The sequence below is a fragment of the Acipenser ruthenus genome, chromosome 12 (genome assembly GCF_902713425.1).
Source record: "Acipenser ruthenus chromosome 12, fAciRut3.2 maternal haplotype, whole genome shotgun sequence".
Lineage (NCBI taxonomy): Eukaryota > Metazoa > Chordata > Actinopteri > Acipenseriformes > Acipenseridae > Acipenser > Acipenser ruthenus.
In genome coordinates, this window is record NC_081200.1 from 7,232,355 (window position 1) to 7,249,310 (window position 16,956).

General features: G+C 35.9%; 2 protein-coding genes across 2 annotated transcripts; both read left to right on the forward strand.

Annotated features, from left to right (window-relative positions):
• The first annotated feature begins 858 nt into the window (after positions 1-858).
• On the forward strand, positions 859-10,887 carry LOC117417348 (glutathione hydrolase-like YwrD proenzyme). Its single transcript, XM_034029443.3, has 11 exons — positions 859-1,671; positions 2,430-2,583; positions 2,988-3,141; positions 3,952-4,155; positions 5,878-6,030; positions 6,302-6,389; positions 6,958-7,129; positions 7,532-7,688; positions 8,567-8,737; positions 9,614-9,698; positions 10,453-10,887. The coding sequence occupies exons 1-11, from the start codon at positions 1,569-1,571 to the stop codon at positions 10,695-10,697; spliced, it is 1,686 nt and encodes a 561-aa protein (XP_033885334.3). The 5' UTR covers positions 859-1,568; the 3' UTR covers positions 10,698-10,887.
• Positions 10,888-12,732: 1,845 nt separating this feature from the next.
• Positions 12,733-16,160, forward strand: LOC117417456 (transmembrane 4 L6 family member 1-like). Its single transcript, XM_034029617.3, has 4 exons — positions 12,733-13,089; positions 14,998-15,087; positions 15,172-15,314; positions 15,726-16,160. Exons 1-4 carry the CDS (start codon positions 12,913-12,915, stop codon positions 15,922-15,924), a joined length of 609 nt encoding a protein of 202 aa, XP_033885508.2. The 5' UTR covers positions 12,733-12,912; the 3' UTR covers positions 15,925-16,160.
• Positions 16,161-16,956: the final 796 nt, after the last annotated feature.

Consider the following 16,956-nt stretch of genomic DNA (forward strand, 5'->3'; position numbering starts at 1 on the left):
TCTTTTAACCATGTTACTTTAAATTATAATCTTCTAATTCCAGAAATAATTACTTAAACTGTTATTTCTCACGATTTATGAAAAATAGAACTCATGTTTGGAACGCTCTACAGAAATATTTAACAATCTATTTAAAAAACAAACAAACAAACGTGCACAGGTGTGTTGTTATGAAGAATACCCTAAACAATAATTGTAACTGCTTAGGCCATTTGGTCTACAAGTTGCCTTTTTTATTTTTTAAATAAAAATCAGCTAACAGCTGCGTCACCTTCCAAAGTCCACATTTAACATTTTTACAGCTAAGTGAAAAAGTTCTAGTGCTATTAGACCTGTTCCTAAAGTACTTAATGTTGGGTGTATAAAGCTACAGTACCAACAAAATCAGCAATTAAACCAGGAGCATGAAAATCAACATATTTCCACAACCAATTATTATGTTGAGGGTGTGAGACTGTTACCCCTAATGACAAAAGTAATGTGCAGCAATCTTGGATACAGAAGCTCCTGCCAACTGAACCCCTTCTTTAGCAGGGAGATGCAGCCTTTAACAGGATATATGTCAGGGATATCATTTGCATAATAATAATAACAATAATAATGAATAAAACATTTAAAGACAGTTAGCTAATTGATACAACAAATAACAAGCGTGTGCTGCATTACAGGGGTTTCCCCACGGTCTAAAAACGAAACAATTTCTAAATACATTCCCATTTAAGGCGCTTAACTATGTTAATTGTGACAACCGATTATCAAGGGCAATGCTAGTCATGTTAATGAACAGCCCTTAAACAAATTAATAAAATATAAAATTTCGACTTCTTCGTCCACGTGAGTCAAGAGTAGATTGTACTCTCTGACACGCTACATTCCCCACAATCCTTTGCAAGCTACACTGCTGTTGTTGGTGAAGTGAAAGCTTTCTCTCTTGTCACTGGATGGTATCAAATACCGTAGTTTGTTTTTTTGTCGGCGTAGCTATTTAACATTATATTGCAGTGGGATCATGAGGGTTTTTTTGCCTGTTTTGTACAGCATGTTTATATGTAAACTATCTTACAACAGAAAGTGACAGCGGCGAGTAAAAAAAAAAAACTGAACGTCTGTCGAGTCTTTTTTTTAGCAACTTTGTTTTATTGAAAACATGCTAGCTCATTTTAATAATTATAATAATAATACGCACACACAGAAAGCTCAGTGTTTGTAATATGTAGTTTTGTTTAAGATGTTTGTTTACTGCAAAAACAGAGCTAAAGCCTTTTCACAGTCATGATTGCAGAGAGATTATTCATTAAATGATTTAAATCATTCACAAAGCATAACCATTGCAAATTTCAGTCTCTCTGGCCTATTTTAACCTGAAGAAGAGACCTTTGACGCCTTGTAAGCTTGTGATTAATTATTGTTTAGTCAGTCCAATAAAAGGAATCGCATCTCATTGTCTATGTATGCACTTACACAAATGCATGTTTAGAGGAAGAGCCCTGTAGAATCTATACAGAAATACATTCAAGGAATATAGGTATATATCTATAGGGTATTCTCACTGTTGCATTTAGGAAGACATGTCACCACCACACCTGGCCTTCTCCTCTAGACGGTCACCTGTTGTTTGCACTAATGGCTGTGTTGCCTCAAGCCAGCCTTTAGCAACAGCTATTGGCCTGGGTAAGTTTTTTTTTTTTTTTTGTCTTCGAGGTTACAAATAACAAAAAAATAATAATGAAAAAACGAAATAATATGTATTACACTGCCTCATAAAACATTAATCTAACTTCTGCAGGCAACTGGAAACATATGCCTTAGAAATGACCCAACAGTGTGTTTGCGGTTTATACAATATGTACCATCTTATTTGTATAACATTATAAAGCACACAATTAAAATACTGTTTTTTTCTTTCATTTTTAAGGTAAAAACAAATGCAATATAGTTATGAATTAAACATCTGAAACCTAAATATCTGGGTTAATTGCTGGATGCCCTCTGAGAGGGATGATCAAGTCTGAAGGGTCATAATTATTGAGCAAATTCTGCTTTTCATTTTACAACAAATGCTGATTGAGAAGATGCACGCAGATATAGAAAAATACACCATAGGATGCATTCTTGTAAAACAAGCATAGCCAACTTGGGCTCTTCCATGTCATTTCAGCGGGGTCAATGAAATAATCAAGGACTGGTTGAAGCAGTCTTGCAATGGAAAGGGCATGTTATGAGCAGATCTGCACAGCTTTTGTGTCAGATTTGCTGGCAACAGTTGAACTTAATGTACTGCAAAAACACATTACAAACACACAATAAATTAAGAAGATTTGTGTCTTCCCAAGCAAAAAAAAATGATACTATGCTTTGTAATATGTGATAATTATCCAAATGCATTTGATTTTTTTGGGGGGTTGGGGGTGCTGTGAAATGTCTTCCAGATATATTAAAGAGAGGAGGGAATGCTGCAGATGCTGCTGTAGCAGTAGCAGCTGCTTTAAATGTGACAGAACCCTGCAGCACTGGCATTGGTGGAGACTGCTTCTGTCTCTTTTACGATGCTAAAAGCAGAGAGGTGAAAGGACTGAATGGAAGGTAGGGAAAACAGAATAAAATAAATATCTTCTGCAACTGTCTGAGAACTCGTTTAATTAAGTTGTTTAATGTCTGATTTCACAGACCCTGATTAGCACTACTGATAAAGTAAATAGCAAAGGTGGTCCAAAAACATATTGTTTATTTATTGTTAGTTATTAGTATAGAGTATCAGAAGTTAAAAAAAAAAGTGTAAGCTGTATTATTGACTGGTTTAATTGTAGAGACCAGTACAGAGAAACCAGTGAGATCAGTACAATAAAACCAGTGAGACCAGTACAGAGAGACTGTTACTGTGTTTTTGAGCTATTAGGTTGAGTGTGAGTCTGCACAATCCTGCCCCATTCTAATTTGCCCTGCTTCAATGATGGAAGGTAGGCCCTTCGTTTACTCTCTCCCTTCAGTGGCAGAAGTCCTCAAGCCCTCACGCTCAGTTTGATTGAGCAGTATGGTTTTGATGAGGCAACCCCCCCTCATCCATTCCATGCCCTGAACATCACTGTACCTGGAGCAGCAGCTGGCTGGTGTGACACTGTTGATTTCTTTGGCAGCAAAAAGGTACACTTGAAACATTAATGGATATGTAAATAGTGTTACATGCCGTGGGACTTAAAAAACCCATGCCTTTCCGTAAGATACAATAATGGGCTTGACCTGACATTACTGATATGAAAATGTGTTAAGACTGTGCAAACAGTTACTAGCTACCAGACCAAGTATAAACACAATGCACAGACACAATAAAGAAATGTAGCTTATTTTTGTCATGTGTTTTATTGTATAGAAACTATGGAATGGATAGCCCCAATAGCAGAATTGCAGCAATAAGGTCCTTACCCTAAGTAATGTGTTTATTAAAACAAAAATACACAATGTACTATATTTACTAAAGCACACTTTTTCTCCAGGCAATGGAAAACTGTTTCAAGAAAAGAAAAAAAAAAATCCTAAATCTATTATGTATTGCCATAGTTCCATATTTAAACTGTTTTATTCTTGGCTTAAGAACAATGATGGTAGATTTCAGGAAGTCCCAGACCAGTACAGTACATACCACACAAATGAACAGTTTTAACTTAGACATACAATAGCCTTATTAGGGACTTAGGTAAATGTATTATAGGTCTAGAAATGTAAAAAAAAATGTTGCCAGCCTTTTGTAGTTACAACACGAACAGTGTGATAAATGTTCCTTTAACACAGGATTATGTTGCTCAGGAGTATTTTAGAAGTTTCAACAAGAATCCAAAAGTTGTTTATTTTATATGAAAATAAATACATTTTCAAGCAGTTCAGCCTTTCCGAATTAGATTTGTTTTATTAACTAATTTATCAATAATGCACATTTTACACACATGCTTGTTGCAGCTTTCTCTGAGTGACATTCTGCAGCCTGCCATTGAGCTTGCAGAGAGGGGGTTCCCAGTGGCAGAGATCACTGCATTCCAATGGGCAAAATGGGCGGAGGCCCTGGAAAGATCCGGAAAGAAACTGGAAGCCTTCCTAATCAATAACCAGCCACCAAAACATGGACAGGTGTTTAAGAACCCACTGTTAGCTCAAACTTTCAAGGTATTTATTATTGAGCATATGTGATTTGAATAAAACATTTCTTCTATTATATTCCACTGTCTTACTCAATCAATAAAAACTAGTCAAGGTAGACAGGCTTTCTCTTACCAGCTCCTCAAGCCAAAAATCTAGGAGACACGCGTTTAAACACTTTATTACTTGTGTTGGTTTCAGTCACAATGGGCAAAGAGATTCTCTTGTGTAATGTGGTGCTGGCGCCTATAATACAGGCTTTACCAACGAAGCAGAGTTTTTTTGTATAAGATGCGTCTGATTCACAAAAGAGGTGGGTGTGTCATGTTTTTATAAGGGAATTCTGGGTCCCATTGTTTGTTTATTATAGTGTAGTTGATAACTATGTTAACTAGGAGGCTGTGGTCCACTGGTTAAAGAAACAGGCTTGTAACTAGGAGGTCCCCGGTTCAAATCCCACCTCAGCCACTGACTCATTGTGTGACCCTGAGCAAGTCACTTAACCTCCTTGTGCTCCGTCTTTCGGGTGAGACGTAGTTGTAAGTGACTCTGCAGCTGATGCATAGTTCACGCACCCTAGTCTCTGTAAGTCGCCTTGGATAAAGGCGTCTGCTAAATAAACTAATAATAATATGTTAAAGGTAATCCACTTACTCTGATAATGGAAAACAAATATAGGGATCTAAATACCCATGTAATGTATTAGGCATACTATTAAGAACTATTTATTTATAGGTTTATTTACCTCTTATTAGGCTTTTAAACTACAGTATGATAACTTTAAAAATTGGTTAATGCCATCTCTAAAAACTAAAATTGCTGTTAACTATTTAATTACATGTGTATAAATATGTAAAAAAAATATTTAAAAAAAAATACAAGTGACTTATGAAATATTTCTCCTAATGTCTGATCTAGCACGATTAAATTACTTGCTTAGAGCATCCTATTTTAAAAATGAGCGGCAGGCAAGTAACAGAAAACGTGGTCTATTAAGTGTTTTATTTATTTATTTCTAAAACAAAATGTAACTGTCTTCCATTTTAATTGACATCACAGTAGAGACTACTGTCTGTTAACTTCCCAAGCCATGCAATGCATTGGTAATTATTAACTTCCATATCTCCGATGTTACTGTGGATATTCAATCAGCAACAATGACTAGTTCTCTTTCTTTGGTTTCTAAACTGGTACTAAAATAAGCAAATGAGCCGTTCAGTGATAGGGCAGTGATACAGTTACTTTTTATTCAAACATTGCACTGTATATACTTCGTCCAATGTCCACCTTAAGTCTTCTCTCAAGAAAAATAGATTTCTTTCGTAATATGCAAGTGACTAGGTTCAAAAGAACAGGGTGTAACTTATTAATTATATAACTTGATTATGGGTGTAAATGTTTTAGTTTAGAACCCACTGTATGTTTTATTTGTCACAGATGCATTTTCAGCTTTGTATATTCATTACTTACTGATTTGAGGGGAAAGGATTCCCTGCCCGTAACTGCATATAAATTCTTATTCGTTGTAGCGGTCTACAGTAGTAAAACCATTGACATGTTTATTTTGCCTTTTTAAGGCAGATTTTCATGTAACTTCAGTTGCTAAATTGTAAGTCAGGCAATGTAAGCAAACATACTTCTGAGTACCCATTTTTTGGGGGAAATCAATCAGTGAAAAAAATGATCACGACATCAGAAAAAGGCAGACTGTATTTCATCTGAAGAGCTATGTTTGTGCTTCTTCTCCAGGAGCTTGCTGAACATGGCAGAAGGGGATTCTATGAAGGAAGAATTGCTGAGGCCATTGTGGAGATCATTCAGCAGAATGGCGGGGTCATGTGTTTAGATGATCTTAAGAGTCATGCCAGTTTGAATGTAACACCAATTTGCACAGACTATAAAGTAAGCAAAAAAAGAACAAAAACATGCACGGTCGAATCAGAATAGCAGAATAGTGTTTCATATGAAGTTTGCTCTTAGAAGCATTATATCAAATGTACATGAGATTGGGGTGACTATAGGAATATGACTTGAGTTAGTAAACCAAGAACTTGTCAAGGGGGTAATGCCATAAAAGTACAAAAAAAAACCTGTAAAATACCCTTGATTTAAGTAAATCGGAGTATTAGTTACTCTGTGTTTTTATTGTGTATTGTTGTATATTTTGTTTTAGGGGGTGAGACTCTGGGAGATACCTCCTAATGGACAAGGAATCACTGCCCTGATTGCTCTCAATATATTAGAAAACTTCTGCATTAAAGGTATTTTACACATATATTATTATTATTATTTATTTCTTAGCAGATGCCCTTATCCAGGCCGACTTACAATTGTTACAAGCTGTCACATTATACATTATTTCACATTATACAGATATCACATTATTTTTACATACAATTACCCATTTATACAGTTGGGTTTTTACTGGAGCAATCTAGGTAAAGTACCTTGCTCAAGGGTACAACAGCAGCGTCCCCCACTGGGGATTGAACCCACAACCCTCCGTCAAGAGTCCAGAGCCCTAACCACTACTCCACACTGCTGCCCATATATACACATATATCATGCAGTAGTGATATGCTGACTAGATAATTTACTCAGCTAAAGGTATTTTACACATATACACATATATCATGCAGTAGTGATATGCTGACTGGATAATTTACTCATCTTTTTTTAAATGAAAGCATACAATATGTAATGATTAAACTCCAATTAGCACAAATATTGCACACAAATGTGAGTATAAAAAAAGTCTGTTTAGTGTGTTCTTTTCTGAGACAGAACCCAACGGTATTCAATGTAATAGCTTTTCTTTTTTGTTCACAGAGATGGGCCACAACACTGCAGATTACCTCCACATTCTTGCAGAAGCACTAAAACTCAGTTTTTCCGATACGTCTCATTTCTGTGCCGACCCTGATAAGGTTAAAGTACCAGTTCAAGAACTTTTGTCGAAAGAGTATTGCAAACGGCGTTCAGAACTTATCAGCTTTCAAAAGTAAGCTTAAAGTTAAATGACTAATTGTTGAGTCATTTTTGTTCTGTTTTTTTTTTATATTGGGCATGGTAATAGGGAGAAACTATGAAGAGCACCACACCAGCACCCTCCCTTGTGAGGTAACTGCGAGTACCAGGGACCGGAGGTTTATTTTAGATAGGAGTGTTTACTGACATTCACTGATATCTTGATCAGCAGAGCTTGGCCCCTGCATGAGCTGTATATTGATTTAGTCAATAACGAGTCATAAGCTTCTGTGGACTTTACTCTGTTTAGTAGCGTCACCAGTTTAAATTCAATTACATTTTTATTCTTCAGCCCACCCCCAAATGTGACCCTTTTCATTTCAGATGCATTTATATTACCTGGTGTTGTGTATATGTCTGCCTTTAACCTCCCCAGAGCAAACAGCCAGCTGGAACATGGCATCCCTGCAGGAAGTGACACGGTATACTTCACTGTGGTGGACAAAGAGGGCAACGCCTGCTCATTCATCAACAGTAACTACATGGGGTTTGGAACAGGTCTAGCTCCTGAAGGTTGTGGATTTACTCTACAAGTAAGCACTAAGGATGAGCTGGCACACAGCTGACATGAAAATAAATATTTCTGGAAAATTACTATAACTGACTGTACTTAGATGCCACTCATTAGATCTACACTTCCACATTAGACACAGATCTACCACATTAGCTTGTTCAGGGCCTAGCTTGGGATGCTCTCTATAGATGTTCTTGTACTACCCAATGTTACCTTAGGTAAGGTAGTCTGAGAATAATGCTAATCGGGGTCTGTGACACCAGACATCAATGATAAAATCTGATTAAAACGAAAGAAACCGACTCACATCTTCCCAAAATGTATCAGCACTGCCCTTGTATATTCTAAATGTATGAAAGCTTAATTACTCCTCATCACAAAAGCTTAAATATCATAAAAAATATTTTAGGAGAGGTTTGAATAATACAAGATAAGTCTTGTTTCAGCTATTGGAATCTTAATAAGTAAAAGCATGTTCTTCAAATGTATACAGACTAAAAGTATACAAACTTTTTTATAATGTTGGTACTGTTGTTCATAAATTGTATAGTGTAAAACACCGAAACAAAATTCAAATAACAACACGAAAAAACAAATGAAAACATGACCAAAACTGGAGAAAAAAAAAAGTTGGATTGGGAAAATCTTGATAAAAATAACACTTAATGGCCATATAAAACTTAACAGCTAATTACACATTTAGAAGGAAATTGAATACACAATGATATCGCAGAGTCATGAAAGAGGCTGACTGTTTGGACAACAAACTACTTGCCCTGCCCTGCCTCTAGTCTATTGTATGATTTCCTGTGGAAAAAATGATTTGAATCCCGAACTTTTTTTTTTTCTCTAATGTTTCTAATAAAACTGTTCTCTTGTTGTTGTTGCTACATTTAGAACAGAGGGGCTTGCTTCAGTTTTGCCCGCGACCATCCAAACTGTGTGGCTCCAGAGAAGAGACCCTATCACTCGATAATCCCTGCACTGGCAACATCCACAGCGAGTGGAGAGCTTCTGTGTTCCTTCGGAGTCATGGGGGCTCTCATGCAGCCTCAAGGCCATGTTCAGGTAACAACTGCTCTGTGACCTGTGTACTGTGGAGCTAAACAAAAAGAGTATGATTGTCTAGTTTCAGAAAACCATGCTAAATAAAAAATACCCCAAACCTTCATATCTTATCAAGAGGTTTTATTTATTGTCCTGTTATCTTTTTTTATTCCTTATGGAAAGTTAAAACAAAAGGAATTCAATATAACCGACACGCAGGGCTTTTTTTTTTTTTTTTTTTTACTGAATCCCACGGGTAAAGGAGTGATCATAAAGTGAATCCTAAACCTAAAGGTAAAAATAAATTAAATAAACAGCACCTTGCTGCACAGTGACCTAGTTCGTTTGTACCAGTGGGTGCTGCTCTACATGCCATAAACATATTTTGGTTTTTTTTGGCATTCGTGTGAGACAAAGCTATGGCCAAATGTTTTGCATCATCTAGATTATTAGGATTAAGGCATAATAATAATATTAAAAAAAAATGTATATATATATATATATATATATATATATATATATATATATATATATATATATATATATATATATAATTTAGATATTTTATTTAACATCATGTAATCAAAGAAACTGCAAAATGATATCAAGTGTCTACCAGAAGCCATAATAGTAGTATAGTGTTTCATGTTAGATTTCGAAATGTCACATTTTAAAATTTGTGTCACTTTTTAATTAAGTATACAGAAAACTACAAAGTTGTCTGCAATTCAGTATGTTAACATATTCAGCAGCTTTTATTCGACTTTATGAAGCAAAATGAGTTAATTCTATAGGGTGGTGCAAAACCTTAGGCCATAACTGAGAGCTTATTGCTATTGTCCTATCGTCTCTACTGTGTGAACTAAAGAATAATGGTCCAATTATTTTTCCGCAAAGGTGTTGGTTAATATGCTGGAATTTGGAATGGATCCACAGCAAGCTCTTGATGCAGCTCGTCTTTATGTGCAGTACAGCAAGCCTGGTAAGTTGGTATTAGTCGATCAGGTAAGACAGGGGAGGTGTACATTTATACAGTTTTTTGAAGGCTCCCCTTCAATCCCAACATATATGCAGCATACAGAGAGCTTTAATCAAGATACAATATCAAGGATACTGTAGTACATTGGTCCCGATTTATCAAAACCTTTTACACCAGTGGAAAACAAATGGTAACATAGGAAAAAAATAAGTTTTAAGTAAATATTACTGGTTTTGTAACATTATTGGTATTTTTTCATTTGATCTAAATTGATTCCTGGGGTAAATATCTTCAATAAATATGGATTATTGTGCAGATTACATACTAACACAGTACAATTCCCTAGGAAAAAGCTTTGGTTTATTTTTTACCACATTCAAAATAGTTTTCATGTTTTGTGATTCAATATTTACATGTGTACTGTCTGAATGAACTAAAAACAACAGGGTTTGATCTTGAAAGCTTTCTTTCAACGAGTGAACAGTCGATTAATCGCATATCTTACAAGTCGCAAATGACATGAAATTGCAGTAACACCCCATACATTTTCCGTAAAACAAGAAGTTATACTTTAACACCAGAACAGTTTTGTTTACATACATTCTTTTATAAATTTATAACAGCTTATTTAAGTTTAATCGACCACATTTAATTGATTGATTCATCTTTAATCTTTAAAAAACAAAACAATCATTTATGCTACCAAAAAAATACACGGTATAAGACTCATTTTTAAACCAGTCAACATTTTTAACAGACAAAAAATGGCACGTGTCACTGGAAGATGGAATTGCAGCTTGTGTGGCCGAGGATCTCATGGAAAGAGGTCATGATGTGCAGTGGCCTGTAACTGGACATGACCGGGCGCAGTTTGGACGAGGACAGGTTATTGCCAGTGGGAGCTGGTGGGAATCTTTGAGTTCATGTGATTCCAGTAAACAAGAAAGGGTTCTGTGGGCTGGATCCGATGCACGGGGAGATGGCTGTGCGTTGGGATATTAGGGTTTTAACTCTCACCTCTTTAAAAAAAAAAATAATAATAATAATAATTTTGATTGTTTAAGAATGGTGCATTTTCACTGATTTTATATAATCTGCAGAACAGTGCTGAAGAATCATCTTTGGGAATTTTAAATGTACTAAAATGTATTTCATTTAAAAATCACTCTCAATAAAGACATTTTCTTTTGAAGACTGTACTTTTGATTTGTACACCAAGGATGGCATGAAAAAAAAAAAGATATCGAGGTAACAGATTGTGCTTGGGTGGGTACGCTTTTGTTACAGAAACTGCTGTCCCCTGCTGGTAATGTGAGATCAATGCATTAGACTAAACCTCTAATGGGTAAAGTAAAAAATTGGCTTTTTAGACAAGGTCATAGTATATGGTAAGCGAGCCAGAAAAGCAGGAAAAACGTCATTGTAAAAACTAAACAACCCACATAAAGTATTTTGTAATCTAGTACAGTAGATAAGCAAATGAAATCAAAAACCTGTTGCAATATAAAGACATAATATTTGCAGACTGCATTTTTTAGCTTATCGGTTATTGCTTATTAACGCTAGAGTTGGCATGGGAAGAGGTCCTAGAACCCAGGCACAGCCTCCACGCTAGGCTGTAAAACCTGCATTACAGGACTCTTTCCCTCCCTCTACAATATGGGTTCTCACCTCCTAATGGGTAGGTTACAGGTTTCTGTATTGTACAATAATGAAAAAAATGTATTTGACTAAAAATGAGATCCGGCCTGGGGCATTGCTTCTTAAAATACACCACCAGCTCTGGCACATTAGGAAAACAAAGGTGTAAAGCAATGTGTAAGATATGAAGGAACATTTACTAATAATGACACCAAGTTTAACTTAAAGGTAATCTAACTTTAACAAATGCCATAACTTGTCGCATAGTAACACTAAGAACACAGCGTTGTTTAGGCATTATGTATTATTATTTGTTTGTTTAGCAGACGCCTTTATCCAAGGCAGCTTACAGAGACTAGGGTGTGTGAACTATGCATCAGCTGCAGAGTCACTTACAATTACGTCTTACCCAGAAGACGGAGCACAAGGAGGTTAAATGACTTTGTCAGGGTCACACAGTGAGTCAGCAGCTGAGGTGGGATTTGAACCGAGGACCTCCTGGTTACAAGCCCTTTTTCTTTAACCACCAGACCACACAGCCTTCGTTATGTGCTCCGGCCAGTAATAGGCTGAAGCTTACGTAAAGCAACACTAACTCATTTGGGTATTACCCAGGGATAATTGTAGCACCCATATTTATAAACGATTGTTGCTGTACAGTAAACACCTTAGTCTTGTGCGTATATAATGTAACCGATGCTGCAAAGAGCTTTTTTTTCACTAGCATGTCTAACTTTTGCAAATAATATTTTGTTCAGGACATTTAACAGCTTAGTTAAGTAAATTCTGACATAATAAAAAGTGCACAAAACCCACACAATTTACCACAATTTAGCACCTTTGTAGGTAGTCCTAACCAAAAATCATCACAAAAATGATTTAGATTAGTGTCTGAAGTTTTGAGAAAATGTTTTTAAAAAAGTGATTTTTATAAATAAGTCTTCACAAATCACCTGTTTCAAAAGTTTACAAACAAAAATATACATAGCCAAAAATTATTTATTGTGTAGTCCTTACTGACTGTTGTTATAAAATGTTCCAAAAAAGATCCCCTTTTCACTTGTGTTTGCATTGACATATTCTTATTTTAATTGTTTCTCTGAAGAAGGTAGTCACAATTGTCTAATTTTGTGTCCTTGCATGCAGTGTTACTTAAGAAGAAGACTTGAACTTCTTAGTAGGCTGAAACTAATACAAAGAACATGGGCACAGCATAGGTGAGCATGCATGCATGTGTTTACCAAGGTTAAGCATCAGAACAAAGCCTCGGTAGTGATTAGTTATATTCTGTGATGCATAATACCCCCACCCTCCTCCTCCCTTCCCTTTAGCCTGGTGACCACTGTATGAATCATGTCAGTGGCATTAAGTGGTTTTGTCATTGTTCTCTGAGTTGACAGAACTTGAGAAGTGCTTGCTTAAACAACTGGCTCATTGCCCTGGTAACCAGCTCTGTAGTTTGCTGTATATAAGGACTAGCACTCAGAAGAAGCCCTGTGAAGTCCTGAAAGGCTGTTTGGCTGCTGAGAGGTCTGGATCTGCTCTGCTTGTCCGTACACATATTTCACTTTCTACCATGTGTTTTCGGGGATGTGCAAAGTGTCTTGGTTACTCCTTGATGCCATTGGCAGTGTGCTGCATTGTTGCCAACATTTTGCTTTATTTTCCGAATGGAGAAACTAAGTATGCCAACGACAATAACCTGACTAACTTCGTGTGGTTCTTTCATGGAATAGTGGGAGCAGGTGTTCTGGTGAGTAATATTTATAATTAAATATGCAGTGTATGAAAATGCTAGCTAGCTTCCTGGGGAAGTTTATGGATCCACTTTTATGGATAAAACACATAAACATTGTTTTGGTGGTGTTTTTTTAAAATCTTTTTACAGAATAACACATTTATTCTTTAGTCATTAGAAACAGATATATGGTACAACAAGACAGGTACAGCAGATTTTTTTTTTATTTTAAAAACATTCTTTGATTTTGAAAAAATAATTGATATGTTTTTCACTGAGAGAAAGGATAACAGCAACTGACTCATATCATCTCATAGAATTGTATGCATATCATATTTCTTTTCTTTTTAGTGTTCTGGAGTTGTCTGGTCTTTATATTACACACAAATAGAGTAAAATGGGGCGATATGTTGTTTGCAATATTAAATAGACTGCATTTCTTACTGTTAAAAGAGAATAGCATTAATTTCAGTAAAAGGAAATTCAGTGTGATGTGTTAATAAATTAGTTTAATGTGTGTGATCACCACTGTTTCAAAGAAACACCACTTTGTAAATATTATTTGTATTGCCTGTTGTCTGTTACCATGGGGTTGAGTATGAAATACACAGCCATTGTATTCAACACCTGTTCTATGATGACCATATCTTCTTAGAAAAAAAGCTTGTTCAAACAGTACTTTTCAGAAGTATCTCTTGCTTGCACAAAAGCACTGTCTAAAGGTTTAAAAATGAACAATGTTTTATCTAGATTACTAATACTCTTCTTGCTCAGGGTCACACAATGAGTCAGTGGCTGAAGTGGGATTTGAACCGGGGACCTCCTGGTTACAAGCGCTTTTCTTTAACCACCAGACCACACAGCCTTTGTTATGTGCGCAGGCCAGTAATAGGCTGAAGCTTACGTAAAGCAACACTAACTAATTTGGGTATTACCCAGGGATAATTTTAGCACCCATTTCTATAAATGATTGTTGCTGTACAGTAAACACCTTAGTCTTGTGTGTATATAACGTAACCAATTACTATTATTATTATTTGTTTATTTAGCAAATACCTTTATCCAAGGCAACTTACAGAGACTAGGGTGTGTGAACTATGCATCAGCTGCAGAGTCACTTACAACTACGTCTCACCCGAAAGATGGAGCACAAGGAGGTTAGGTGACTTGCTCAGGGTCACACAATGAGTCAGTGGCTGAGGTGGGATTTGAACCGGGGACCTTCTGGTTACAAGCCCTTTTCGTTAACCACTGGACCACACAGCCTCCTATTTTTTTTGTATGATGCTGCAAAGTGCTTTTTTTCACTAGCATGTCTAACTTTTGCAAAGAATATTTTGTTCAGGACATTTAACAGCTTAGTTAAGTAAATTCTGACATAATGAAAAGTGCACAAAACCCACACAATTTACCACAATTTAGCACCTTTGTAGGTAGTCCTAACCAATATTATATATTTCTATTGCTTTGACATCACTGCAATATCTTATTTTATAATATGGGTACATAACGGTTCCAAGAATAGAAAAAAGTTGCTTTCAATACAGTAAGCTCAGGGAGTGGTCTGTGTTAAGATTTTTATCTATTATTTTCAGCAGTTGTTGACGCTCACTTGTTCTGTTGCTTTCTGCTACCAAAAACAATGGCAGAGCCTTTCTTAACACTATCTTTTCCTCTAACAAATATGCTAAATTTAAAATCATACAAAAAAAAAAGTTAGATTAGATCAGATTACGTCAGATTGCTTGATTGATATTTGATCGATTCCCTTATTTCTAAATGTCACCATTGTCTGCCTGTCTCATGTGCTGAAGTCTGCTGTGCCTTCTCTTTTTCTGAATTTTTGTAATTGCTCAATCATACTTTCAGAACGGGTATGGTGATGCAATATTCACAGCAATCATTACATGTTTGTTTTCCTAGATGTTCCTGCCTGCTGCAGTTTTTATCAGACTGGAGCATGACAACTGCGCCGGGTGCTGTGGAAATGTTGCTTGCGGGGAAAGATGTGCGGTAAGTGGTGGTGTCGCCTGTACTGGAATAAACAGATCACCATGGACTTCAAAACCATGCTAACCTTGCCTTGCTTCTCTTTAGATGCTGTCCTCAGTCTTGGTGGCCCTGATTGGATTAGCTGGATCTGGGTACTGCTTTATAATTTCTGCCCTGGCTCTGCAAGAAGGCCCATACTGCATGACAGGAACAACGTGGGAGTACCCTTTTGCAAATGGAAACGGAGGGTATGATATTGCATTCCATCCAGTGTGTTTTATTTGAAAAAGAATGTATATTTGAGACTCAAGGGATGGCTTGGTGGATTACCCATGTGTTGAAGCGTCCCACCAGGTTGCCAGTGTGCTTGCAGCTAGTTCTGCTGCTTATGATGTCCTGTTTTCACAACTGGCTCAGAAGTCTTTCATATTGGGGTCTATTTTAACAATCTACACAGTGTAATATTATATTTGTATTTACCCTGCTGGTGTTTTCCATTAGGGGTGATTTGCTGTCCTCTTAGTCCTCTTTCTTAAAATCAATACAGTAGTGCTGCAAAGGATATTATCAGTTTAGACACCCAATTGTCTTGTACTGAATTGATCATTCATTTGCATAATAATGCAGTGTATTTTAACGTTAATTTCATTGATTGACAGGTACCTAAAAGACCACAATTTGTGGACCAGCTGCCTAGAGCCTGCACATGTGGTGGAGTGGAACGTCATTCTCTTCTCTATCCTGTTGACCCTCAGTGGAGTGCAAGTCATCATCTGTGCAGTGCAGATCATCAACGGCTTGATTGGAGGAATATGTGGACCCTGCTGCTGTGGGCAGGAGTACAGCATGAAGGCATAAATGTAGAAACGCAGAGACTTAATGTAATTCCGAAAAAAAAGGTCACTCAAATACAGTTCATAAGAAATTTTGGGGACATCCGTAAAAGATAAATCCCCATCACATGTCCACAGCTGTTGGCATGGTCCCAGTCCCTTCTGCCATGAATGCTGTTCATGGGTGACCCCTTTTTCCAAGTGAATTTATACTGAATTAATTGCTTATTTTCTTTCACAAATAATGATATGTAAATTCCAGCCAAGTATTGTAAATTATATATATATATATATATATATATATATATATATATATATATATATATATATATATATATATATATATATATATATATATAGTGTAAGTTTATTTTAAATTTTAATATAAATAGTTTGACTTTATATTTAGGCTGAATGTTGTCAAGTACTGTGGGGTGTACAATATAACTGCAGATCTAAATCCTGACACTTAGAATTAAAACTAGTATGCAAATCATACATGTAACCCTAAATGCCTCCTTTTTTTTCCTATTTCAGTTTATAAAAAATATTTAAACACTGGGTAGGGTCCTATAATAATGATTTTAATAACTTTGATCAATTGAATTGAATGCGGCGTGTGTCTTCTTGTCACAGGGAATGCTGAGTAGACTCTCTCATTTAAACAGAGGGCATGTCTTCTGTGTCTACTTTTGCAATTTATCAGGCGTTATAGCTAATGGACCCGGAAGATATAACAAACCTTTTTTTTTTTTTATATTAATATTTACTGCAAAAAAGTAAAAGTGTGGAAATAATATTTCAGCATGGTTACTGAAGATTTGTATATGTAAGCTACAGTACTGTATATGCATTTTATATATCATTTATTAATAAGTATTCTGTGTGTTTTTTTTCTTCTTTTGAATGCAGTTCTGTACACTGCAATATACATGTATTTATTTTATACTAAAGGAATTGTATCTTTTTGGAGAACGAAGTGAGTTGAACTTGTTTATTGTAAAAGTGAAAAGGTGTATTAATAAAATATTTATATGTTAATACTTTGTTGGTTTTA

Bases quoted from the DNA above. Each gene is read 5' to 3' on its own strand.
- LOC117417348 (XM_034029443.3), top strand. From the start codon at position 1,569: ATGTCACCACCACACCTGGCCTTCTCCTCTAGACGGTCACCTGTTGTT. The intron at 2,584-2,987 runs GTAGGGAAAACA...CTCTCCCTTCAG, and splicing joins GTGAAAGGACTGAATGGAAG to TGGCAGAAGTCCTCAAGCCC. The intron at 7,130-7,531 runs GTAAGCTTAAAG...TAACCTCCCCAG, and splicing joins GAACTTATCAGCTTTCAAAA to AGCAAACAGCCAGCTGGAAC.
- LOC117417456 (XM_034029617.3), top strand. From the start codon at position 12,913: ATGTGTTTTCGGGGATGTGCAAAGTGTCTTGGTTACTCCTTGATGCCA. The intron at 13,090-14,997 runs GTGAGTAATATT...TTGTTTTCCTAG, and splicing joins TAGTGGGAGCAGGTGTTCTG to ATGTTCCTGCCTGCTGCAGT. The intron at 15,315-15,725 runs GTATGATATTGC...ATTGATTGACAG, and splicing joins TTTGCAAATGGAAACGGAGG to GTACCTAAAAGACCACAATT.